This window comes from Anopheles ziemanni, chromosome 2 (genome assembly GCF_943734765.1).
Source record: "Anopheles ziemanni chromosome 2, idAnoZiCoDA_A2_x.2, whole genome shotgun sequence".
Classification (NCBI taxonomy): domain Eukaryota; kingdom Metazoa; phylum Arthropoda; class Insecta; order Diptera; family Culicidae; genus Anopheles; species Anopheles ziemanni.
The window spans coordinates 54,887,993-54,914,083 of record NC_080705.1 but is presented as its reverse complement, the minus strand read 5'-3'; the positions used below and the strand labels follow the sequence as shown (position 1 = coordinate 54,914,083).

At 42.8% G+C, this 26,091-nt stretch overlaps 4 protein-coding genes and 1 non-coding gene across 5 annotated transcripts in view; 3 read left to right on the top strand and 2 right to left on the bottom strand.

Annotated features, from left to right (window-relative positions):
* LOC131286557 (arginine kinase 1) overlaps window positions 1-10,281 on the bottom strand; it is a 33,292-nt gene extending 23,011 nt beyond the window's left edge. Inside the window, exons 1-3 of the mRNA XM_058315527.1 lie at window positions 10,020-10,281; window positions 8,483-8,572; window positions 3,201-4,022 (exon numbers count right to left, since the gene is read on the bottom strand). Of these exons, the coding sequence (XP_058171510.1) occupies window positions 3,201-4,022; window positions 8,483-8,526 (866 nt within the window). The 5' untranslated portion in view covers window positions 8,527-8,572; window positions 10,020-10,281. The remainder of the gene's footprint in view (window positions 1-3,200; window positions 4,023-8,482; window positions 8,573-10,019) is intronic.
* Window positions 10,282-13,604: 3,323 nt separating this feature from the next.
* LOC131282108 (uncharacterized) lies at window positions 13,605-19,732 on the top strand. The gene is made up of 4 exons (XM_058311504.1): window positions 13,605-13,847; window positions 15,174-18,609; window positions 18,679-18,858; window positions 19,322-19,732. Exons 1-4 carry the CDS (start codon window positions 13,761-13,763, stop codon window positions 19,462-19,464), a joined length of 3,846 nt encoding a protein of 1,281 aa, XP_058167487.1. The 5' UTR covers window positions 13,605-13,760; the 3' UTR covers window positions 19,465-19,732.
* On the bottom strand, window positions 19,727-21,571 carry LOC131282109 (cytochrome c oxidase assembly protein COX18, mitochondrial). Its single transcript, XM_058311505.1, has 4 exons — window positions 20,650-21,571; window positions 20,307-20,582; window positions 20,129-20,239; window positions 19,727-20,005 (listed from the first exon to the last, which is right to left on the bottom strand). Exons 1-4 carry the CDS (start codon window positions 21,115-21,117, stop codon window positions 19,796-19,798), a joined length of 1,065 nt encoding a protein of 354 aa, XP_058167488.1. The 5' UTR covers window positions 21,118-21,571; the 3' UTR covers window positions 19,727-19,795.
* Window positions 21,572-23,891: 2,320 nt separating this feature from the next.
* LOC131282110 (tax1-binding protein 3 homolog) lies at window positions 23,892-25,674 on the top strand. Its single transcript, XM_058311506.1, has 3 exons — window positions 23,892-24,084; window positions 24,400-24,528; window positions 24,633-25,674. The coding sequence occupies exons 1-3, from the start codon at window positions 24,031-24,033 to the stop codon at window positions 24,819-24,821; spliced, it is 372 nt and encodes a 123-aa protein (XP_058167489.1). The 5' UTR covers window positions 23,892-24,030; the 3' UTR covers window positions 24,822-25,674.
* A 276-nt stretch (window positions 25,675-25,950) lies between these two features.
* On the top strand, window positions 25,951-26,069 carry LOC131283186 (5S ribosomal RNA). The gene has a single exon (XR_009188681.1). It is a non-coding gene; the product is annotated as a 5S ribosomal RNA (ribosomal RNA).
* Window positions 26,070-26,091: the final 22 nt, after the last annotated feature.

Below are 26,091 nucleotides of genomic sequence, written 5' to 3'. Positions count from 1 at the left end.
TTTAACACTTTGTTTTCCTTCATATGATCAATGTCTGAACCTCGAGTGAAAACGTTATCCATCATTTATGCCATAAATGATGTTTGCTCAGCACAGTGGTACAGTTCAAGTACCGATGGTGGGTGCAACCAGCAAAAACGGAACATTTTAGTAGCGAATAAAGATTGTATCGTCCTAGTAGATAATTAGTATCATGCGGATTACTGGCCGTAAAAATTATAACATTAAAATTAGCTGATCTTAAAAGTATTAAACTACTTTAGTGACATTTATAAAAAAAACACGAAGAATAGTATACACCAGTGTTATTCCCAAGAATAAACTAAAGATCGGGACGCTATCTCCTCTACGCTCTGGCACGTCATCAGCTCTGGCAGACGTGAGCATGGTTTGATTTTCCGACTGTTTTCCCGTCAGACCGCAACTCGCACGTTTGGGTATTTGTTTTTTTTTCTTTGGTTGACACTAAAATTAGAAGCGAACAAACGGCGCAAAGCATTCAAACAAAACCCATTGGCACGATAGATACCGGCTACGGGCCGTGGCACCGTCTTTGGCACCACCAATACAGCACCATACCGATCGGTCCTGCACATTCCGGATTGCTGACAGATGTGCTACCCCACTTCCCGTTTCCCAGTTAGGCGGTAATTGATCAACGAATTGTGCGATGCAATTTCATAAGAGATTTTATAATAGCACTCGCTTGCGCCGTTGCAGTCGATGGAGCAGCCTGGTACTTGACGTTGTCCGAATAACGTTGGGGGATTGTGTTACGATGAACGATGTTATTGATCGAGTAAAATATTTCAATCGGTTGGCTTACGTTTCATCCAGTTGAAATAATCACAAATACAAACTCGACTACCATAAACTTTCATAGTTGTAAATGTTGTTGACGCGTTAGGACGGGTACTGCAGTATTGACTAGCCTTCAAAAGTGTACACGGCTGTTGAGGTTATAGAATAACACTACGGTTTTACACTCCAAGTAAATTTGAGCTAAAATTTAGCTTTTGAAGTCGAATGCAAGCAGTGTGGGGCAAGGAAAGTGTATTCTTTGACACACTCATTGCACAAAATATACACAGTGCATTAGAAAAACACCCTTTTGAACTTATCCATATGGCGAAAGGCGCTATTGTTTTATTTATTTTGCATAGTCCATAAAATGTTTTACGTTCACAAACCTTACTTTCTTACTCCAATTGGGTTATCTAAACAGTTCTTTCCATCTGCATATATTTGAAGGGCATGCGTCGAGTGGAGACGTTTGGTTTGTGACCTCGTGCACACTCAAGTAATTTTATATTTCTCTACCACATGATCATCAACCATATTTGACGTTCAAATATAGCGCTTTGAAACGGAACTCCAAAGTGGACGGTAAAAATAACGAAAATAATTATTATTCATAGTGGGACGGGCCGGCGTGAATCTGAACTGTAGTGCATTTTATGCATAATTATTTACTTGAAATCCGCGTATGCAGCGAAGGAGCAATCCTCGAGTTGAGATCTCTGGTGAAGTTGCATTGTCGCGTCACGTTTGAGACCCTCCCGCGCTATATTGCTCGACCATACGTTTTATTACATGCGTGTTAAAAATAGGGATGATGAAGAAAACTCCACAGAGGACCAAGTAATCACACAAAATGGCCGTAAAACCCGTGTTGACGAAAACGAAAAACGTAGCTTAGTTGCTACCAATGGTATGAAATTGCAGTTTAGTTTTGTTTTCCGTTTACTCGCACTCGTCCTTTCGGTAGAAATCGTCCGAACGACATGAGTAGAAAATGCCCCAATGAAAATTGAAGAATATTAAAACGAATGACTGCAATAGTCAGCTATCCCCGGGAGTAATGTGGATACATCGTCTAAGACATAGGGGCACACCACCTAATAATAAACCCGCAGACGGTCTCTTTTGGATAGAATGCACCTAGCTCCGTGTAATCGTAGCGCTTCTCTGAGCCATACCGAGAACTGAAGTTGTCACATGTAATAAACGTGACGGTGTGTGCCCTGCCGTTTTGGGTACGAGAGGAGAACGAGAACCCGGTCGGCAGCTTCGTCTAGAAGATCTTTCCCATGATCTTCCCAGAGGAAGCAACAGCAATACCAGTGATTTATAAGGCGTTACCAAGATCGGCCCTGATCTTTTTATAGCAATGCTCCTTACTTACAGCGGCAACTACAGGAAGACTTTTAGCCAATGCCACATCGTCCCTACTCTTGCCGGTGCCCGCCCAGGCCTACTGCGGGGAATGGTGCATTTCCCTTTGAGCATCATTACAGTCGGTGTATAGCTGTACCACATCATTGTACGGTCGATTACATTCCCTAATGTTTAGGAAACTTTTCTTGTGACCCACCGTAGGCCACCAATACCGGTTTAGCCGGTACGACATTAGGAGCTGATTTGGTAAGAAAATTTCAATAACATTGTTGCTATGCTGACACAAAATGGATAACTGCACCGATAAGCATTTGTTGTTATACTATCTATCATATGTTATAGCATTACATTAAACACAATGGCTCTTTGTTATTGTGTAATTTAAACAATTAATGTATTTTTTCAAAAAATTATCGGAAAATTTTAAATAATAAAGCTGCTGCATAATTTAAACATAAAGACATTTTTATATGGTATTTCAATAAATAACAATGAAGGTTATGTAAAATTCAAATTGCCTAGATTTGTTCCATGCCAGAAAGAAAACACTTCGCTACGTTCTGAATAAGGGTCCAAAAAAACTATATATCACCTTCCCGAGAAGCGAAACTACAATTGGAGTACATTTGATAATTATAACATAAATATTTGTCTTTCATTCTTAAAACAATCACAACAAAACACAGCAAAACGCAAAAAGCAGAGCAACAGTAGAAATGAAGAAAAATGCTTTGTTTATATTTCACTTCTAGGTATACACTTCTACACGAGATTAATGTTAATATCTTGGGCCAAAATTAAAAACAAGCGAGTAACAACAGGTGGAATAATTTAGCTCCTCGTCAGCACAGCACACATTCCGGCAACCCGGGGACACGGGCTAGCGCAACCACTGGTCACTTTTGATTTCGATGCAGGATGATCATAGGGGAAGGCCGGAAGCTATTGCACCCCAAAGCATTGGGGTGGGTTTTTAGTTCTTTTATATTTGTTTTGGCGCTGTTCTATTCAATCCTGATTACCTGTTGGCAGACGACGGTGCCGGAACGTTACGGCCACCGCCCTCGCCTTGTAGGAAATCCATAGTTGAGTTCTTGAGATCAACCTTTGGCTTCGTCGGCGCAGGCTTGGCTGGCGCCGGTTTCTGCTGCTCGACGATAATGAAGCTGTCCTCGTTGTTGGAAGGCAAAACGGTTGTCGGTTCAGGTTTGGGTGCCGGTTCCGATGGAGGTGGCGCAGGAGTCGGTGTCGGTACCGGGGCACTCTTGGGTGTCGGCGCGGGCAATTCCTTCTTTTCCTTTACCAGACGTGGTGGAGTCGGAGATGGCGTAGGGACAGGAGCGGGTGCTGGTACGGGAGCGGGTTCTTTGACAGGAGCTTGAGCGGGTGGTGCAGGCGTTTGTGCCGGTTCCGGTTTAGGTGCTTCAACTGGAGGCGTTAGCTTCGGAGCCGGCTTGGCCGGTTCCACTGGCGTTGGCTTTACGGGAGGAGCTGGTTCACTTGCGGGTTTGTCCGTCGCCACCGCTGGAGTTGGTGGTACCGTTTTTTCGGGCACTGCGGGACTGACTGTTGTCGGTGTCTTTGGTGGGTCAACTTTCGGTGCCAGGGGTTTGGCCGGTTCCACCACCGGGGCTGGCTTCGGCTTCGGAAGTTCTACCGGCTTTGGTGGTTCAACCGGGGTCGGTTTCAGTAGGGTGGCTTTTTCCGACGGTAGCTCTGATTCTTTCAGCTCCTTCAGCGTTTCCGGTATATCTTCGTGTGTCGATTCCGGTCCGGTCGCTTGGATGGAACGTTTGTTGCCAGTGAAAAACGCAAAAATTCTATCTAGGAACGGAAACCGTTTCCTAGAGAGGTGAGGGGAAATAAAATAAAGAAAAGAAACAAATAAAATTAATAAACAATAAATAACTACAAACAATACTTTTCTGAGCAACATTAACAAATCTATTACATATTTTAGCTTTTTTTTATATATGGAGTTCTATGTACACTAAAAACTCAACTAATACTGACCCGTCGCTTCTGAAACTTTTCACACATTAAGTTTAAGTACTGCAGATGTTGTTGAAGGTTTGTTTGATCACAATTTTGAAATAAAATTATCTAAATTTTACAATTGAAACTCAGTTTTACTAACACAGACAAAACAAGCATGTAAACAAATGTCAAGGTGTATCCAACATAGTTACCCTAAGGTTTATACATCAATGGGAATTTGATGAAATATCAAACATTTTAAATATGTCGTTATTGTAACTATTAAATTCAAACATATCTTTCAAGTATTAGTCAAAACCATAATACTTTTCTCAATCCCTTCGTCACCGATCAACGCCGGGGCGTCAAGCTAGTGTTTTATGAACATAACAAAAGTTAAAGCCATGCAGAAATAATACAAAACACCATCAATATATACAATTGTTAAAGATCCCATTTGAATTACAACAGCAAAACGAAAATGCAAACAAACATAACAAAACCTACGAACTTAAAAGATAAAGTGAATCAGCTGGCTTTAAACTTCATCCGTTCCAAGCGAAGCATTTGCACAATTACAGCATATTTATTCGTTATCAAAAGCAACCACTTATTACTCAGTGACAAAAGTAGAATTTATTTTGTTAAATCTGCTTGATGCTCAAATAACTGTGGTTTGTTTGGTCAATATTTAACACTTTTGCTCAAGTGCGGTTTCAATCGATAGTAAAAATAAAGTGCGATACTGGTACTTTTTTCGAGTTCCTTGAAGTTCAGTTTATCATCAGCAGCTAAGCAGTGCTGCAATATCCGTAAGTGATAATCACTTAACGTTACTTTAGATCGTCCGTTTGAAGGTGCGCCAAGAAGTACGCAGGAGTGCAAGGAAAAAACTCGCGAATGACATCATGGATCTCTCTTTCCCCTCATTTTCGTGCCTCTCTATGATGGTGGGTAGCGTCACCTGCGTTCAACGACCGATAAGATAGCGGGCAGTTTGCAGAGGGAGAGGATATTTTCGCCAATTGGCACGTACACCCAACGAATCGGGGGCGTTGGAAGGAATCTTCCAGAACGCACAGTGCATCGTTGTTGGATATGCAACCGATGATTAGATTACGATTCTTACACAAGCATTTTTGCGGCTTATTTTTAATGTGTAATAATTGTGGCTTGTGTGTTTATTTTTAAAAACATTGTAATCGATGCTATCCAAACTCGCTATTGACCTACGTCTTCGGACGGTGTACAATTATTACAGCTTGTACTGATAAAAACGAATGTCACATTTACTCCCGTTGATTCTCGTTTACGTTATCGGCCTTTATTTAATTAGCTCCTCATTTGGTCTACGAGCCTTTGACGAGATCAGAACAATAAAGCGGACGCTACTTTACAGAACTTTTTGGAAAAAAACACCCTAACGGGACCATCATGGCAACATCGTGTAATTTTATTCTTATCGTATCATTCCCCCAAAAGAAAGAAACATGACGATAAGCATTGTAACATGTGTTAAAAAAACAATTTGGCCAGATTAAAAAATTAAAAAAGAGATTTAAATACACTGTGTAAAGATTGGAGATACAATCCGACTCGGTCATGTAAAATTGGAAAAAAGATAAATGCACGCAGAGATTACGGCCACTGCAGTTTTTGTTTCTAATAATTCATACAATGTTCACGAGGATTTGCAAATATTTATTGCCAAGGTGCATTGGTTTGAAATAAGTTGCCAGATAACTTTCCTCCTTAAGATTAACTCCCCCTCTCGTTCCCATGTATCATTTTTGGTTTTTTCATCCACATCGCGAATTTTGTGATCGACCATGTGTTTTCGTTGTGCGGTTGCAAAATATTTACTAGCAAGCCTAAACAACGGGAAAACTACGACCTCCTGCCGAACTCGGGGATCATATATTTTTCTCCACAATTGGTCCCCCCGGCGCGTACGCTGCCGAAACACACTGTTATCCCGCTGAAACGTCGGCATTGAACTTGAGAAATTGGTTAGGTAATAAATGCGAGTTAGCAGTATTTGTGAGATGCTCAACGCCGAGAGCGATTTTCGAATGTTGAAAAACAAAAAATCTCGATGAACGTCATCTGGTCGTGGAAAGATGGTGGGATATGTGAAAATATACAGCAAATTTGTTTACCTCCTACGAAGACTACGAATTTATTTTTACGATCCAGTGTCTCAACTGGCCATCTTAGTTTTGATTGGTTGGAAATATGGCGTGCTCTTTTTTGTAACCCTTTGTACTACTTATTCCTTTATCATAGCGCCACTAACAACAGGCAACGATTGATGATTACTCTTTAAGTTGGTCGTGGCCTCCTCTGAGATAACCAACAGCTGACGGTACTTGCGTGTCACACGACCAGAAGACCAACCATGTCAACTGTTTATTTATTTTTTTTCTGTTATTTTAAATTTTTAGATCGCACTCAACACATTGTGCGCAAAAGTTACCTTGACATTCGCCTGCGCGAAAGTCAGCGCCACTGTTCGCGCCATTTCCCAACCTGGTCACCCGGTTTGTTCCTCCCCCCTTCGACACAAAATAAAGTTTACAGCAAAGATTTTAGCTTTCTTCTACAGCCAAGCCTGTGCGACACAGTAACGCAACATCAACCAACAAACGAAATGTACCATTCACCTCATCCATATTATGGGAGGGAAAACGTTTCGAAATATTTAAAAATAAATTCTCTGTTTCTACGGACCACAATGGACCGGCGGGAGCTGCGGGTTTCACGACGAAACGCAGTCTCGGCTCCTTTTTCAATTTCCACCAAATAGGCAGCAGCATCGAAAAACACCCGGCCCGGTGGACATACAACATCCGGTGCGTGTTGTATAACCGAAGGAAGGAAACTTTTTGTCGTTGTGTTGTGGTCGAAGTTTTTTTATTTGTGTTGCGTAGAACCACGGTCCAATGTACTCCGGAAAATGAAAACCATTAATTAGAAGTGTCTTGAAAAGAGAACAAAACCAATCCTATGTTTTTCTTTTCAAATTGGTTTCAAATGCTGCATTCCAAGCATCTGGACGGAGAGATCGCTTTTCGTTTTAAAATTGACGAAATATAAACATTCTTCTTTTACTGTTTCACTGTACATAGAGGTAATAGTGCCATCAGCTTAATGTGATTGAATAAGTTGAATTTATTATATTTAATGGCTATGCTCTAGAAAAACTTCATATTTTTGATATATTTTGATAAGATATGAAGTGAAAAAAGCCCACGTTTTTTAATTTACTTTACCACAGTGAATACTGAAACTTACTACATACCTACTTGAAATATGGTACAAACAGTAGGAAAATATTTTTAACTCCTTATCATGATTTCCAAGCCCCTATGTGTAGACAAACTACACGGCATGGTTCTTGTCGATAATACTTTCGATGTGTTTTTCGTTCGTTAAGTATATCGAAATCGTCCCGTTTGTTAGATAATTCTCAATTTATCCGACTTCTAAATACCATGTACGTTAGCAAAATATCAAAGCAAAATCAAATGTGTCGTCAAACATAGAATAATCGAAAATTTAACCATCGAACCCATCAAAACTAAGTGCCGTGATCATTGCATACCCTCAAGCATGTTGCAAGTCTCATGTAAGCATTATAGCAAATAATTTTCTTATGAGCTTATCAAATAGTTGTAACACATTTAAACTCTGAAGGTTTTTTGGAAATTACTGAATTACTCCTCTAGTAGATTTACTACTAAATTTACTGATAGAGCTTCTATTTAAAAATTACTTACTAAGCTTTCATAACGAGCTTTCACTAGGCAGCTGTAAAAGCTTTCTTTCGATCATTCTCGGTTGATCTTGTTTGCGTTAAAATAAAAATAAAAACAAACAACACATTTTCAGCAGCCGGCGCTAACAGATCGCAATGACTCAGACGCGGAGGTTCAGTTACTACGAATGTATTTGTCACCGGCGCTGGGATAAAGTCCTCCCAAGGGCGTACAGTCATGGCCACATGGCGAGACGATCGAATACCGATTGTTGGCCAATCGGCCGTCTAGAATCGTCGTGCTGGTGCATTGCTAATTTTGTCCATACTGAGAAGCTGCGCTGACGACATTGCACTGCCATGTTGTTTTTCAATTTTGGTGCCAATGGCATTGGACAATGCGATATGGAGTGCAGGCTTCTTATGTACATATTTCTTTTTTTTTATCATTAGCTACCTTGACATAAGCATGTTTGCGGTGAATACCGTTTTGCATGAACTAATTAATTTTTCCAAGCAGTTAGTTAGTTAGGATGCGCAATTCTAATGTATTTGTAGGTTTTTACTTACCGGAGTTCGTCCATCGCAAGCGAAAAGTACCAGAGGGCAAACATTGTGGCTGTTAAGGGTATGAGCGCGTACTTTACGAGGAACGATTTTCTGAAATCGAACAAAAATCAAACAGTATGCTGTTAGGTGTCAGGTACGTAAAAATTGGTATGAATGTTGTTAGGAATGTATATGGTGAATCAGATGTGGACGTGAGATCATGAAATTGTCCCTCTTTCGAGCGAACACATCATCCAAAAGGCATTGAGTCACAAGCGCACGTGATTAGCGTCGCTTACCAAGGGGGAAAGAGAAGCTGTATGCATTGTGCTTGGTTATTTTAATGTTTTGTATTTTTTGTAGGCCAGTTTTTGATAATTTATGTTTGTCTTGAAACAATACGTATCATTCTTTGAACATAAAGCTTGATAAAGCTACAAATTTAATTAATGAAATAATTCCATTGGTTTAAGGTTTTCATAGCTATTGTTAATTTGCGTTTACTTAGCCTACTACCAACGGTAACAATGCATACAAATTATAACCTGGCGCCAATCGGTCTTGCCAAGCATCAAGTGATGGCGCCGGGCGTATAGTTTTGCGCTTTCTCCGACATCCAATCCTTTCCTGGTTCGCTATCAACACCACCCCGTATCGATTTTGTCCTTTTGTGACCTTCTTTTGCTGAATTTTAAATGTACGTCGAGAAGGATAGAACATTGCATAAGCCAACACCATCATCGATGGAACACGACACTGTTGCTGGAAGGAGGCAGGTGAGCAATGACGATACGGTGGGTCGACTCTAAAATGTTTGTTCGTTCGCCTTTTTCACACTTTTGTGTGGTTACGCATGGAGGAATCCTCTCGCTACAAGATTATTGTTTTTTTTTTTACTTCCGGGATGGACCGAGAGAAAATGTTCCGTTCACGTCTTCTTTTCGTTTACAGTTCTCTGTTTCTTGTGTCATAAATTAAACAATTTTGGCTGGTCCATTCTTTACAGTTCGTTTTGCGCAGATTAATAATTTCTCTGGACCGGACCTCACAATTACGATTGTTCCCTCGTACTTCCCAGTAAAGGTAACATTGCGGCCCATCCCAGTAGAGGATGATCGGAAAATGTGACAACGGAGAAAATTTTCAATTTTACTTCTCTCGCACAGCTCGGGCCGAAAATGAGGTCAGCGAGACGAAAAAAGAAAGATAGCAAACCACGAACCGTGCAGTGGTTCGTTATAAGTTTTTAAAATAAAGCACCGCATTTACTCAGCACCGGCAAAAACCAAAAAGAAATACACATTACTACCAAGCAGCTTCAAAATCATCCCGTTCCGGCCAGGATGACGTAACTCACTACCCCACTTGGTAAGGGGCTCCATGTTAAAGGCGATTCGATTATCTTACTCCAATTCACAATGCGAGCGTTTATCTTAAATGCATCACATTTACAAAACTTCTACGCGATACTCTTATCAACAACCAGCACCTATTTCTTCGTTTGTATTTTCTTAGTTGTTTTTGGTCCACTCACTTTCCTAGTGTCCTAGTAACTTACATTTCTTTTGTAGAAATTTTGACCGCCCTACCGAACAGGCAGACACAGTAAAATGCACCTACTTCTTGCGCTGTCACAGGAGCAACAATAAAAAACACACCAGGTATTTTTTTTAACGCTTTTGGATTTTGCCGAGACCGAGAATCCACTCCACACACTAATGTATCCTCGCCACACTGAGGCGTCGTTGCGATTGTGTCGTACGTCTCGAAGCACGCGGGCAGAGCTGTTTGGACAACCAAGACGGTACCGATTTTTATGTGCAAATTTCTGCGATTGAAAAGAAGTTTACTTGTTTATGTCCGTTATGTCGTCGCGAACGCACTTGTGGTGGCAAAATCGGGATTCGGAAGATTCGAAGATTGAATCCCTAAACGGATTCTAAAGATTTAGATCCCATTTGACGGATTCTAAAGATTTAGATCCCATGTGACAGATACTAAAGATTTGATTATATTAAATCGCCTCTAATTTCGACAGCCAGTATATTGCCGATGAAAATTGCAGACGATTGAACCATATTCGAATAAGGCATACGGCACGTGTTTGGAAGCAAACGGCACATCAAACATAAACATAAACATGATTGAGAATCTTCTTTAGACAGTGTTGCTTACAAAACCACTGTGCCCGATGTTCAATCCCTGCAAAGATCATATTTTTCATACGTTGATTTTCAAGATCAGCAGAACTACTTACAGCGGTGAAGCTCACATCGGAAATGTCGGTAAAAGAGTAAATGAGGCCCCGGCCGCCATGTTTTCCATCGTGGCTACACCTCTTGTGGACGTTTAAACTGAATGTATGGAATAGGTGGTACATAAATTCGTTAATTTCGATCAACGAGTATTTAAACCGTTGTGTGTACCGTTAATTTAGGCTGCGCAATTTCCTGACCGGCATTGCTTGGTTTGCACCGTCTATCGGCTATTTGATGGATTGGGATTCGGATTCAGAGATTTTGACCCCACACTTGATTCGGTTTTAGCATCACTAGCAACAGTCGTGGAAACTTTTGTGCAATAAAAGCTCATTCGTTCAGCTGCTATAAAAGCTGCCATAAAAATCGGTGTGTTTTTGTAGGATTTTTTTCAAATCGGAAAATTCCAGCGACAGTCGAAGATGGAGCCGCCTTATGCCTCTTGAAATGGACCCACTTGAGCTCGCTGGTCTTCTCCTTTCCTTGCTGGATCTGTTTGGTGAGGTATGAGTCGGATATCTCTGACGGACCTGACAGCCGTGAACTATCTTGCGCGCTTAATACCTCAGCTAGCTCGTGGTTCATCCTTCGTCTCCACACATCCCGCACGTATACGTGGCCAGGAATTTATCGGAACATTCGCCACTCGAAGATTCCGAGTGGTTTACCTGCCTACATAAGCAAATACCACGTTTCAGATTATGCAGGACAACTGGCCTTTCCTGCGAGCAATATGTACATTGCACACTTCGTGTGTTGGAGAATCTGTGGATCTAAGGAATTTGAATCAAGAGTTAGAAGAAGCCTTGTGCCCCAATCCGGTGTATGCCTCGCAACCCGTCACAGCGTTTCGTCAGATTATGTCGAAGTCTTTCACATAGTCGAGGAATTAGATTCACAAGGTTCTGATAGGATTTTCGAACGGGTGCCTTTCTATAATGACATCTAACAGTCGCACTAGTTCTTAAGAAAAGCTGTACTACCGCATGGTCTTCCATAGGTGCTTCCTGTTTGTAATTACGTAGGCCGTAGGGAAATATCCTAGAATAGTTTTCTCAGGTTTTCTAAAACATTTTTCTAAAAGTTGTCAAGACCCTGTGCCGTATTAAGGGCTTACGAGACTGTGCACGTGGATAGTGAGTACAGGAGAGGGTCTGTTATCGGTTGGGATTCGAACCTATGCCGTAAAGTGAGTGTTTCGCCCTCGTGGGCCAATTTTTTTAACGACGCTCGGTTGTCGTGGAATCCCTGATATCAATGTTAGTACGTAGGTTTCAATGAATTCTATGCGATGGGGAAATTGTATAAACTTTCCTCCACATAACTCACTAGCGCATGACGAAAGAAGAAAATCCCCAACATATGACCAATTTGCATGAGAAAGAAGCAGAAATTGTAAGACGGTCGTGAATCAGCTGAGCAGATTATCGTACATCCCAGGGTAAATTGTCCAGTACCGACCGAGGGCGCTGAGTTCGGTCCAGATAGTCCACATTGATGGAGAAGCGATAAGCGCTCGTGCGCATCTTACGTACGCAAACAAACCTATCGCACAAACAGCGTGCTCTGCCGGGTGAACTGGGAGTAGTTCGCGTCATCCACTTGCTTCTACTTTAACCATCTTGCGGAGCCAACAGTCAATTGAAAATTAATTGACCGCTTGTCTCAATGCTCCTCGAGCAGTATCAATGAAATCAACTGTTTCGATGGCTACAAGACAACTTTCCTCCATGAGTTTGATCGTGTTGTTGATCCCGTTTCTTCCAAATAGAGGAATCGGCTAAATTGTTGGAATTTAATTGATCCGTTAATAAAAACCATGAACGCATCACAAGAATGATTCATCATCAAATTGTTGTATGAATGGGGGTTTTACCGACCTGCGAAACGGAATGGTCCATTTCTTGGCGGCTGAAGAATATCATTATTATTTATTATTTTTATTATGCACTTACTGTTATTCGCCTCGAGGGCTTTATAACGTCTAAACTTAAAATTAATTACAAAAAATTAGTAAAGGGTAGAGGCCGCAGGGTCACCGAGCGGAAGGACTAAGCAGGAGAGGAGAGGAGTGTTATTCTTGTTATAGGATATGTTATTCTTTTCTCACTCCCTATGATGTTGTGCAGCTGCGTAAATAAACAGGAGCAGGACGGCAACATGCAGATAAGAGAACTAAGTGGTCCATGCTAAACGGTTCTTTTACACTATTGTAACTGTCATTTTAACAGTGCCTGTAACTCTACATTTCAAAATATGTAACTCGTATTTACTTCGTAGCAAAGGCACGTGCTGAAGTGTGTTATATTTTATGCCAAGTTTTGTGTTACGGTTACATGCCGCAACGATAAACGTGATTTTCTCAGATAATCTTTGTTCCACGTGATCAAATGTAAACCGTAAATCCTCGGCAGATTGAAATTATTTTTACGAAATAATATAATAAGCTACATTATTAGTAATTTTAACTCCTTTTTTGGGTAATCATAAACATAATACATATCTATTCTTCATTTATATTTAAACGACCAAATGTATCATTGTTATGAGACCGTTCCGTTATCACGGTATTGAAGATGCTTTCGATCACAAGGGAATTTTTGCTCATTTAGTCAATTTACGGTTAATCTAAAACATGTCCTCATGGACCAAACGGTTCAGCCACGGTGACTCGAACCAACCCGAAGCAATGCGGCGCTCGGCTTCTGAGAGGCCAATCTCGCATGAAATCTTTATGCATTGCCCTGTGGGATCTCTCGTATACTGCCGATCGTGGCCACATCCCGCTCATTCCACGATCGAAACTAGACCAGACTGGACGTGTTGTGCCTGCTAGGGACGTTGACGGTCACCTCTAGCTGTACAAAAGGCATCAGCGCCGTATGAGAGTGATTGTGGTTCACTGGTTCCTAGAGCCATTCGCAGGAGTACCGTGTTTACCAAACATTTGTGATTTTTATCAGTGATACCGAGAGGAAAATAAGTTGGGCAGACGAGTGAAACAAATTTATTGGTGGTTGTTAAAGGAAAAAGTGGACAAGATGCGGCAAAAAGTTTGGAAAAGGCCCAGAATAGCGTTTCTCGTAGCGATCGTGCTGTTAGGAGGATGCTTCAATGTAGTGCAAAGTGTAAGTTGAAAATATTTCCAAAAAAAGTGTGTGTTGTTAAAAATAAAATTGATACTCACGGTTCATCCTTTACCGTTCCACGAAAGCAAATATCGGTTGCCAGAGCTGATTCTTTCTTGAAAGTATTAGTCTTATCAGATCACCATATCCGCGGTGTTTCGGACGGTTCGCTCTGTTGTTGTGTCCTTTGATGTGTTTTCTAAGACTTTTGGTAGAGCATATTACAGTGAAAACGAATCTACGAGAAAGATTAAGGTTTGAACGATCTATGAGAATACTCCTGTTAATGTTTTGAGGAACGACTCTGTGATTACACGATCGACGTTGGACCGTCCCAGATGTCGTCATCATAATAACCTCGCTCCAATTCTTTCCGCTATAAGCGCTATCTTATGGAACCGCTAGACAGTTCACTATCAAATGGGAAACAGTTCAAGAAAAGCTGCATGCTTCCTATTTTTCAAAGAATACTAGCAAACATCTTATCGCTTATGGAAGCAAAATGATTCAGTTAAAAAATAAAAAAAGAACTTCTGTGCAAAAACAAAATGCAAATATACTTTTCAATTGAAAACGCAGATAGAACGGGAAGAATGAGGATCGTCTCCACCTCACAGATTTTTTCTTTAGAATTTTGATTCATAATTATTAATTGTTTGTAGACAGCATTTTTCATGTCAAATAGCTTCATAGACCTGAACGGTAATTGATCTCATGTTTGTCTTACTATATTAGCAACGAAAAGCAAACAACTCGAAGCGAACAAGAGATTGTTGTCTTCAAATACATGCGTTCATGTGCTGATAGCGTTTCATCTGATGTTCCAGAGGTTTTATGTTGTTGACAATTACTCATTCATATTATCATTATCACTAACATAAAGCAGTTGTTTTGATTGAAGAGTAATTTGCTTTTTAATCTTTGTATTTCACAAGAAACAAACGTTAATCGCTTCGAAAAATCAGTCTTGCATTTTGTAACTGCGCAATACATATTTGTTCTCTAATGAAAAATGAAAATTACATAACTGTTCTCTAATGACCACCTTTTGAAACATTTGTTTTATTAATATTTGATATATTAATTAATTGTTATCGATCAAATGTCGTCTGAGATTTGTTTTATAATCGTTGCACTAAGCCAATGTAAAAAGTTAATACTTCCCGTGAATGTACATGAGCAAGAAAATGAATTTCGTACGTGTCATATTTTAAATTCTACTACGTAATCTCTCTCCTAGATCGTTGCAAATGATTGTTTTGATCAAATTTAGCAAATATACTTTCCTAATCGCATTTGACTACCGCTTTTCTATTAAAACCCCAGATCTACGATCCAAGGACGTCGCCACAACAGAACCACGTTCATATGATGCCGGAAATGCACGGTTCTTATAGTCAGGTACACCATCATCGGCCGTACGAAGCGGAGACTACGTACTACACCCCAATGGTCCGTCAGTATGCACCGGTACAAAGGCAGCATCATACAGTGCAACAGCACGGCCCGTCGGCTCCACTTTACCAACCGGGAGTACCGCTAGCACCTTTTCCTAGAGATGGACAGCGTGCACCGGAAGCTAAAGCTCGAGCTTTACCGTACACCCAGCAGCAGCAATCGGTCCCCTTAGCCTCTCGCTCGAGCTTTGGATACGGTGCGGAGGATCGTTTGATCGGCGAAACGTTATCTGCAAAACCTGCTGTCCGCGCTCCGATCCACCCATCCCTTAAGGACTTTGACGGTATCAACTGCCCGGAGGGTATGACTGGTCATTTCGTGTACGCAATGGACTGCCGCCAGTTTCTAAACTGCTGGAAAGGACGCGGTTTCATTCAGAGCTGTGCACCCGGTACTTTGTTCAATCCGGAGACACGTGAATGCGATCATGCTTCTAAGGTAAGCTGTCTACCCGCACCGGTATCTCTGAATGGTATTAGACCAGCCACCGAAACCCGTGAGGCTCCGAAACTTGCCGCTTACACCGCACCGAAGCAGGAGCAAGAACCGGTGTGTCCGCCGGGTGTTATCGGACTACTACCCCATCCAACCGACTGCAGGAAGTTTGTAAACTGTAATAATGGTGCTCGCCACATTCAAGATTGTGGTCCGGGTACGGCTTTTAATTCGCGAATTCTCGTATGTGACCACATCTATAACGTAGACTGCGACAATACGGAGAACATTATACTCGGTATCAACCGGCCACAAATTCCGGTACCACAGAGTCCTACTCCTCCTCGAGCTCATTATCCCACGCAGGCTTCAGCCGGATCCCAACCCGTATCTGTTGTCGTTCAGCCTGGTGGTTCTCCGGGAGGTTATGATACCAGTGGACAACAATCCATTCATCCCGATGTAGAAGAAATTGAACTTCTGAAAGAAACCACAGCGGATGGTAATGAATATGACGATAACAGGGATCAAGATGCCGAATATGGAGGTTTCGATTTACGTTTTAATATCGGAGCACCGGAAGTGGATCGTCGCCAACCGAAAGCATCTCGCTTGGACCCTACAAGAGCACCAGCGCAACGACAACCGGAACAAAGGCCATATCCTGTCTACGAACCACCTCCAACTAAAGCAATCCATTCACTTAAACGTGATCCTATAGAGGAAGTACAGTCCATCCATAGGCCCGTTTACGTTCCACCGCCACCAACTGCTAGCTCAACGACCACTAGAGTACCACTTTCCGAGTATCCAACAACTATAGCCCGTCCCCTAGGAACGCCACAACCCACGGTACGCAAGGAAGACATTAATGTCCAGCAACATCTGGACGCACTCAAGCTTATGTTATCCCCATACATGAAGGAACACAAGCAGGGGGTGGAATTGAACGCCACAAAATTGAGCACTATGATGACGACTACCACGACCACTACTGAGGAGCCACCTGTGGTGCAAGTGATAGGATTGCCACCACCGACACCACGTGGTAGTAAGTCAACCGTTGCAGCACCGTACAGCCTCCTTCCGACTCCTGGCGAAGTGAATGAGTTCTTCTACGGTGCTTCGGATCCGGTTCCATTGGCATCCTGGCCACTTCCTCCGCCGTACATCATGGAACAGCCAACCCCTCCACCAGAGTCAGTTGTTTATCCGATCTACCGTAGGCCAACCACCACGACCACGACGACTACGACGACTACCACCAGTAAGCCTCCTGCCGTGCGCAGTCGATTCGGGGACAATCGTCCCAATCCATGGCAACCAATGATAGTTCCTCATGCAACGACAACCCGAGCACCGACAACGACGACAACAACGACGGTGAGAACGACGACGACAACACAGGACCCTTGCTACGGTAAGTTCGTCTGTGGGAACGGAGTGTGCATCGACGAGGCGGAAGTTTGCGACGGAAAGGACGGCTGTGGCAATCGGGCCGATGAAAAAGTATGTGATCATATCGGTTACGAACTGAAGCTTTCGAAAAAGGCCCAAGGAAACGTGCAGGTGAAGGTGTACGATCGTTGGGGGTACGTCTGTGACGACAGCTTTGGAATCGATGCGGCAAATGTGGTATGCCGTGAGGCTGGCTACGAGGGTGGAGCAATGGAGGTGAAACCACACTCACATTTCCCGCCAAATGCAACCGATCCGAGCGGGGATGAGGATGGGCCGTTCTTCATGATGGATGCCGTCCGATGCCATGGAAACGAAAGTTCATTGCGAGAGTGCAACTTTAATGGGTGGGGTGTGAGCGATTGCAATGCTGAAGAAGTGGTGGGAGTGGTGTGCCGAACGCCCATCATGACTTGTCCGCAGGATTACTGGCTGTGTCACGCGTCAGAAGAGTGCATTCCGCTGCAGTTCCTATGCGACAACGTGCGGGACTGTGCGGATGGGTCGGACGAGTTGCCAGATCACTGCAAGGCTCCACTAGCCGTCCGTTTGGCGGGCGGTCCGAATGATCGCGAGGGACGCGTGGAGATCAACTACCATGGAACGTGGGGAACGGTGTGTGATGACGACTTTGGGGTGCGCGAGGCGAGAGTTATTTGCCGTCAGCTAGGATTCAACGGAACGGCGGAGGTTAGAAAGAACGTTTATCCGCCCGGTTCGGGGCAGATTTGGCTCGATCAGGTGGCTTGCAATGGCACGGAAACGTCGATCGAGCACTGTGTCCACTGGCACTGGGGCCAGCATAATTGTGGTCACTCGGAGGACGTCGGTGTGCGGTGCGGCGTGTATGTACCGACCAAACCAAGAACGGCACGGTTACGGAATACTCGACCGAATCCTCGATTCGATTTCGTCGAGCGTTCGCGCAAAATTCATCCCGACAGCTGTGGCCGGGTGATGGTTGATCCGACCCTTCGGAAACCCACCTACGGTGCTCGGGTTGTCCACGGTTCCGAGACAGTGTACGGCCACCATCCATGGCAGGCTTCGCTACGTGTGAAAACGCTTCACTGGTGTGGAGCGGTGTTAATCACGCGATACCACGTCCTCACGGCAGCCCACTGTCTGGTCGGGTACGCGAAAAGTACTTACCGGGTGCGCATCGGAGACTACCATACGACCGCGTACGATCAAGCCGAGATGGACATTTTCGTTGAGAACACGTATATCCACGAGCAGTTCCGTCAGGGTCACCACATGAGCAACGACATCGCGGTCGTTGTGCTTAAGACGCCAGTGCGCTTCAATAACTACGTGCAACCGATCTGCCTGCCAGCGCAGAACGCGCCGTACGAGGCGGGCAAAAACTGTACCATCTCCGGATGGGGTGCCACCGTAGCGGGATCGAAAGGTAAGGAGTATGCAATGATACCGGTAGGAATCGGTAGCAGTGTTTTCAACATCACACCTTTTTTCACAGATTCTTCCTTTGACTTGCGTGCTGGAATTGTTCCCCTGTTACCGGATAGTGTCTGCCGGCAGCCCGAAGTTTACGGGGACTCGTTGATCGATGGCATGTTTTGTGCTGGTACGCTCGAGCCCGGTGTTGACTCGTGCGATGGCGATTCCGGTGGGCCCTTGGTATGCCCTAACAGCGATGGTGAGTAATCCTAGGAAAAAAACGACAGTAGAAATAGATTCAGTGCTGGAAGTATACTAAAGAAGGAAAACTCAGTCGAATCAACTTAGACTCCAAAATGCCCTGCCCCCGTATTAGTACGAATTTCTTTTTCAAGTTTGAACATTGTACGAAACTTCCTTTATTTTCTTACGCCTTTTATAAAACAGTAATGTTTAACACAACAAAATGTTTAATACTAAAGTCCAAAGCTGTATATATAACTCTGTGATCAACAGTTTTAAACAGAAAATTGTATTCAAGAGTAGAAAATAATTTTCATAACAAAATTTGTGTCGAAGATCGTTGCTGTTCTTTAGCTAAAGAGCCTCGACGTGGCTTTCCACTTCACCAAGATTCCCACTTGATATCTAGCCTATCAATACCTAGCAACGGCTTGGGTTAAGTTTGAGAAAACATCTCATGTTATTTGGTTTCGTTCCAGGCACTAATGTCCTAACCGGTATCGTCTCGTGGGGAAAGCACTGTGGCTACGTGAATAAGCCGGGAGTTTACTTGAACGTGGCCTACTATCGAGACTGGATCGAGCAGAAGCTCAACCAATCGCTGCACCAGCATGGAGTTTAAGGCGTCGATAAGTTTTCTCTCCTTAATCAATAAGATAGAACTAAAAACTTAACTTCCGGAAACAATGAACCAGTAAACGTCGCAGAAAACATCACGGGGGATGACACCGAGTAGCTGAGTAGTACAGCGTGTTGCAATGTACCTTAAATATTTTTGATGGCATTTTTACACTTTTATATCTCTTATTAACGTAGTGATACTGAAAAAACATCAATGGGGTTAGCAATATAAGATATATAATAAAACGCCCGTAAACGTGGTTTATGTACAAAAGCAAAGTGCATAATTTAAAATTAATGTATTGAAACTTTAACTATCTTATTCGAACGGATCACACTTTCGGGCTGGGATTAGAACTGGACAAACGGTTGCTTAGGGCACTGAACTTCGACGTTAACTTGTGGTATAGGTGTTGGTAAGGTTGGGACGACTCTGACGGTACGGCTGGAATTCCTACGGCGCGACGAACGCGAGGAGATAGAAGAAACAGATTTTGGCCCAATCCGTATGCACTGGACGAGACCCAGTACAGGCAAAGACACTACAAAGTAAAAAAAAAATGAAAATAGCCGTCACGAAAGAGTATTGTAATTACGGAAATTAATTGGATGTTAATAGCTGTTTTGCCACCTTAAGAAGGGTTAACATAGGAACTGTAATTTACCGAAGGAACGGAAGCAGCAATTGGAACCATTACGATGCTTAGCACACGAAACAGATTGGTAAATACGGTTTGAAGTTTCGAGGGTAGCTTTGTTCGAGACGCAGCTTGAATCTGGACAAAAGGAATAAATAAATAAAATATTACGTGATCGGTTTGGGAAGATTTCCGACTTGCCTACCTCGATGATAGTTAAGTTTATAACACCCAGCGCAACCGGTAGTATAAGTGATTGATCTAATTCGGTCAGATTCGGTATCCAACCGAAACCACCCACTGTTAACTCGGTGTATGCAATCTGCGCCTCGATGGCGGTCGGATCGGGCATAAGGGACACCAAATTTCGAATTGCCACCGACTGCACTATCCACAGCGGTATCTGACCCCAGAGCAGTACCATCGTCTTGGCTGGGTGACAGTTTTCGCGGACGATTAGTTTGTTCCACTGTTTTTTAAGCTGAAAGCGTAATAAAAGTGGATTATTGTTTGTTAAGTAATCAACAGCTCCCGTACGAAAAACCTACCGAATGATTGTACATGATGCGCGCTTCCTTTTCAGACCAATTGAATTTTTTTATAGCGTAGGCTGTTTCCATCTTCAGTTCCTTGATAATGTCGGGCATTTCCATTGAAATTTTTTCCAGACGTGCCAATATTTTGTTCTGATAGATCGCAAGCGGCAAGGTGACAAATGTTCGTAGGCCAACCGTCGCGAGAATAATCGTCGCCCACCAGGGAAGTCCGGTGAAATCGTGAAAATCTATCATCCCATGCTGAACGTAAGCTACCGGTTTGCTGTGGGAGATCGATTGCCAAATGCTGGTGACGGTAGCTTCGTAGGAAAACTGCCGTACCGCCGATTGCGGAAGGAATCCCTGGACACTGGCATTGTTCCACCGTGGCGTTGTTAGCACCGCATGTTCCCTATAAGTGTGCGTAGATAATCTTCCGGACGATAGTGCCACCGTTCGGAGGGTTCTTAGGTAGCTCATGCTTACTTCACTAAGAAACTATGGAATGAAATAGAAATGACGCTCCTTCAGCCGATTGTGTGTACTTGGTTGAAATTATTATTTGGTTGGTGTTGGGAGACAGTTTCAAACGTTAAGTCTAAAACTGATTAGCCCGCAGTTTTCGGGCGTGTGCACCCAGGCATGCCAGTATGCCGACGATGCTTATGAGCACTCCTAGGACCAGTGCCGCGCCATCACCGAAATCCATTCCGTCGGCTGCAGCACAATCCGCACAAAGCACGATCGTGGTCAGAAACAGGAAAACAAACTGTTGTAGCATGATTTATCAGCAAGAATATCCACAGCAACGGTAACACACAGCGTACGTTTAGCTCAAGAAAATTATGATATCAGATTCACGATACGGAAAGCAGTTTTAATGGCAACACAAAGAAATGTGAATTATTTTTACGCTGAAAAACCTACCGCTCCAGAATTGATAACAACATTTGACGTTTCATTTGCCAATAGTGTTGGCAGAATCGGGATTCGGAAGATTCGAAGATTGCATCCCTAGACAGATTCTACAGATTCGAATCCCATCTGACGGATTCTAAAGATTTGATTCGATTAGGATTCGAATCAGATTTGATTTGTTTAGGACTTGATTTGATCCTAAACTGTTTGAATCAGTTCCAGTTCGGCGTTGCATCAGAGCGGATGGTTAGCAGTGCACGAGGTTCCTGAAAGGGTTAGCGGAAAAGTAAGGTTACGGCACGACCGCGTGGTCACCCCGAGCTGGAGCTCAGGTCAGAAAAATCCTAGCTGCCGCACATCTCGTTCTGTTTGAGTCAATCAAGCGGACCACGAGTTCTTGTGTCCTGACAACGGAAGGAATTATCCCTCCCGTGGCCGGCGGGTGGACATATGGCTATTATTAGCCGGTCCTAAAGGACGAGCCCCTTCATAGGAGTTCGGACAGAGTCGGTACGCCTCTGATTACGAGTAAGGGAACAAACGTTCGACTTAGCGTAGGAGGATATACCCCGACTCGCATAGCGAAAGATGAAGAAGAACTGTTTGAATCGACTCACAATTATTTGAGTCGAATTAATCACATAACGAGTCGATCTAGAGACAATGTAATTGATTTCAGTTTACTCTAATCGAACGCTGGGTAGGTTTATTGGACATAGATTGAGTTTTTTGCGCGATTTGCAAGTTAGGCTCTAGAAAAAATTCTGGAACCTATTTTTTAGGTTTTGAGAAAGTTTATTTTTCGAAAAGCTTCGGAAGTCTACCTCGGGGTCCACACTACAGCGCGACGTCCCGTCACGAAACGCGACGTCGCCTGACAGGCGGCTGAACTCCATATAAAAAAATGTCGCACAAATTGCGCTAGACGATGCTAGTGTAGAAGCAGCGAAAAACGCGTCGTCGCGCTAGCTCTTGTCAAATGTCAATTCTAAACGTAAACAAACCGACAGCTGGACAAAACGTAAACAAGCCGAAACACAAACGCATATAAAACGAGCAATATTATCCACGAAACATCGGATTTTTCGTTGTACTACTTATTTCTAGCCTTCACAAATGAAATTCAGTTATGAAACTCCGTTTTAATTGATTTTTTTTCCAAAGATTTTTCGGGTGCCGAAACGTAAACAAACTGCTCTTCAACAAGTAGGAAATGATGTGGAAATATATACCAGTTTCAGTTCGGCAGTGAATCAGAGCGGAGGTTAGCAGTGCAGTTCCTGAAAGGGTTAGCGGAAAAGTAAGGTTACGGCACGACCGCGTGGTCACGCCGAGCTGGAGCTCAGGTCAGAAAAATCCTAGCTGCCGCACATCTCGTTCTGTTTGAGTCAATCAAGCGGACCACGAGTTCTTGTGTCCTGACAACGGAAGGAATTATCCCTCCCGTGGCCGGCGGGTGGACATATGGCTATTATTAGCCGGTCCTAAAGGACGAGCCCCTTCATAGGAGTTCGGACAGAGTCGGTACGCCTCTGATTACGAGTAAGGGAACTAACGTTCGACTTAGCGTAGGAGGATATACCCCGACTCGCATAGCGAAAGAAGAAGAAGAAGAAGAAATATATACCTCCTATGGTGGGGCAAAATATCGTCGTTGTCTGTTTAAGTTTGTTTTCTCAGTGAATTTCAAATGTAGAAGCGCCAAACTCACTCAGGGTGCATAAAATACGTGGCTTATCAAATATCATGCATTACTACGTCAAAATTCAACAAAAAATTTTAGCCGAGTTTGCGCCCCAATGTGATACATATTTCCACATACTCCCCTACCTCTGTCGCGCTTGGCTTCCGCGATTGTTCTGCCGGAACTGGGCTACTTTTGAAACGGGACGTCGCGCTGAACTGCGGATAGTAATCACTTTGGTGTGGATCCCATGGCTCAAATTGACGCATAGTGGTGGGTAGTTCCCTCGGAACTGAAATGAAAAAGCTCCCCCTGAGAGCGGATAGCGATAACGATCCTGATGGTCCAGGGGACCTTTCACAGAATCGGTTTTGCCTTAGGATCAATTCAACCATTGATTATACAATTGTTAAAGTAACAAATAATGAGAAAAATCGGTAATTGGGATTGGGACTCGGATTCGAAGATCCAGATCTCAGAATAGATTTGAATCGAAAGATCCGAATCCCTGTAGGGATTTAGTTTCCTCATCACTATTTGCCAATAAAATTAAAAATCCCAGTGAAAAGAGAATATGAATAATATTAGCATACGAACTGTCAAGCAGCGACACCACTTTTTTCAGTGGTGTTTGTTATTCCGCAGGAATCGATCGAAGCCACTGTAAAATAGACGAATCGTAAAAGTTCCAACAACAGCGCGGAAGTTTTGTCATATCAAATCTACTGGACTGTAGGACATCTTCCATTACCTCTTGCGTGCTACAACAACTACCTCACGCAGCCAGCGAAATGGCGAAAAAAGCTTTCCAGCATCAGGCGGGTACCGCAATGGAGTGCTTAAGCGTAAGTTGTGTGGAATCAATGACTTGTTGATGCATGATGTTAGTTACTTATGGCCATCCTGCGTATGAATCATCAGTTAAGGAAAGCGATTACGCATATCGGTTCTTGAAAGTTTGCACGGAACGATAGTAGGTTGTTGCTGTGGATGACCTCAAAGATTCCATTGAAGAGTCAGTCGAAACGTAAACAATTGCAAACAAAGCATGATAACAAGACTGAAGTGAGAACACCTTGGTGGCCCTGCGATACATACCGTAAAATTAATCCTAATAGGTTGTCTGTTGCAAACGGCTAAATACTCTCTTTCGCTTACAGATTCCCATAACTTTACACAAGGAAAAGGACATCGACGAAGAAGGTCGCGAGGTGCTGAAATGTGGATTCAAAATAGGCGGTGGCATTGATCAGGACTTCCGAAAAAGTCCGCAGGGATACACGGACTATGTAAGTGCATTTATAGTTAGTGTGCGCATGAAGTCGTTAAAGTCATTCAATTGTGTATCCAACGTTCGTCTAATCTATTTTATTTAATTATGTTTGAACGACAGGGAATCTACGTGACTGAAGTGCATGAAGGTAGCCCAGCTGCTAAATCGGGCCTGCGAATGCACGACAAAATCCTGCAGTGCAACGGATATGATTTCACCATGGTCACACACAAAAAGGCTGTAAGTTACATACGGAAAAATCCCGTCCTGAATCTGCTTGTTGCGAGAAAAGGCGTTACATCGACGTAAAGAGAGCGGAGCAATAGTCAGTTATAGACAAGACAAAAGAAAAAAAGTAATTTTCATGTTAAACCACTCTTGCTAGGCAAAAGGGTATCTGAAGCATTCCAATAGTGAACAATTGGTACACACTCGAAAAACTAAGCAACACTATTGACATAGTATCGAAGAGCTGCGTATTTATAATCAAATGTCTAAGACTCGAACAAGTAACATTGCAGTCCTCGTAAAAAAATGGTGAGGAAAGATGTTTGCTTGAAGTGCTACCTGTACTAGCTTCAAATTACATTTTTACAAACGGTCAACTGCACGAATAGCAGTTTTGGATTATTACAAACATTATGTCCTACATCAACTACTATTACTATTCTACATTCGCGTTTACAAGTTCACAATTAAAGATATACTATTCCTAAAATCATCTTTTGTTTACCTCAAGCTAGACGGTATGGAGGTGAAATTGAGGGTTTATATTGCAGATATCTATTGATTATTTTTAAGCATGTTTCTAGGCATAATCGTCGTTAGTTAGTTAGGATAAGTCGCGCAGAAAAAAAAAATCACTCATATGAATGGATAGATAGTTGCTTATAGATGATACTCTTTATTGCGAGGTTTTAGCCGCATTTACGATCAATGGTAAAAACAAACACAGAAAAAATATATTAGTGGAAAATTTTGCAACCGCATGACAACGGAGAGGATAATGCAAAAGCATAATGAGAACACTGCCATCATTGGAAGATGTTCTTTTCGTTTGTATTTCGACAAATATTTTTACACATACTTGTACTACCGATACGAACAACTTTCTTAGTTGGTCGGTGAAACTTTCATATTTAGCAAATAAAAATGTATGCCAAAGTAAGATCAAACTGTGTAGAACATACATGTTTAGTGCTTATTGAAGGTAGAAAGAAGTAACGGGAATGTTGTCAGCTTCTCAAACCTGAAGCTCAATATTGTAAATATTGTATGCATGATGTTCTATTTCTCATACTTCAAAACTAAACGGTATCGAGCATGATTATCTATACGGTTGTTTCTTCAACTGACTATTGTAAAGCATTATCTATTTTAAGCTCCTGGCAGCCTCCTTCGACGACGCTTATGTTGCGGACATAGCAGGAGCATACTTGTCAACGACCATACCATGTTGAAAACACCGGTTCTCGTCCGATCACCGAAGTTAAGCAACATCGGGCATGGTTAGTACTTAGGTGGGTGACCACTTGGGAACGCCATGTGTCGTTGGCATCCTCAAACTTTTTACACGCCG

Bases quoted from the DNA above. Each gene is read 5' to 3' on its own strand.
- LOC131282108 (XM_058311504.1), top strand. From the start codon at position 13,761: ATGCGGCAAAAAGTTTGGAAAAGGCCCAGAATAGCGTTTCTCGTAGCG. The intron at 18,610-18,678 runs GTAAGGAGTATG...CTTTTTTCACAG, and splicing joins CACCGTAGCGGGATCGAAAG to ATTCTTCCTTTGACTTGCGT. The intron at 18,859-19,321 runs GTGAGTAATCCT...GTTTCGTTCCAG, and splicing joins GGTATGCCCTAACAGCGATG to GCACTAATGTCCTAACCGGT.
- LOC131282109 (XM_058311505.1), bottom strand. From the start codon at position 21,117: ATGAGCTACCTAAGAACCCTCCGAACGGTGGCACTATCGTCCGGAAGA. The intron at 20,240-20,306 runs GTAGGCAAGTCG...CCTTTTGTCCAG, and splicing joins TAAACTTAACTATCATCGAG to ATTCAAGCTGCGTCTCGAAC. The intron at 20,006-20,128 runs GTAAATTACAGT...TTTACTTTGTAG, and splicing joins TTGCTGCTTCCGTTCCTTCG to TGTCTTTGCCTGTACTGGGT.
- LOC131282110 (XM_058311506.1), top strand. From the start codon at position 24,031: ATGGCGAAAAAAGCTTTCCAGCATCAGGCGGGTACCGCAATGGAGTGC. The intron at 24,085-24,399 runs GTAAGTTGTGTG...TTTCGCTTACAG, and splicing joins CCGCAATGGAGTGCTTAAGC to ATTCCCATAACTTTACACAA. The intron at 24,529-24,632 runs GTAAGTGCATTT...TTTGAACGACAG, and splicing joins CGCAGGGATACACGGACTAT to GGAATCTACGTGACTGAAGT.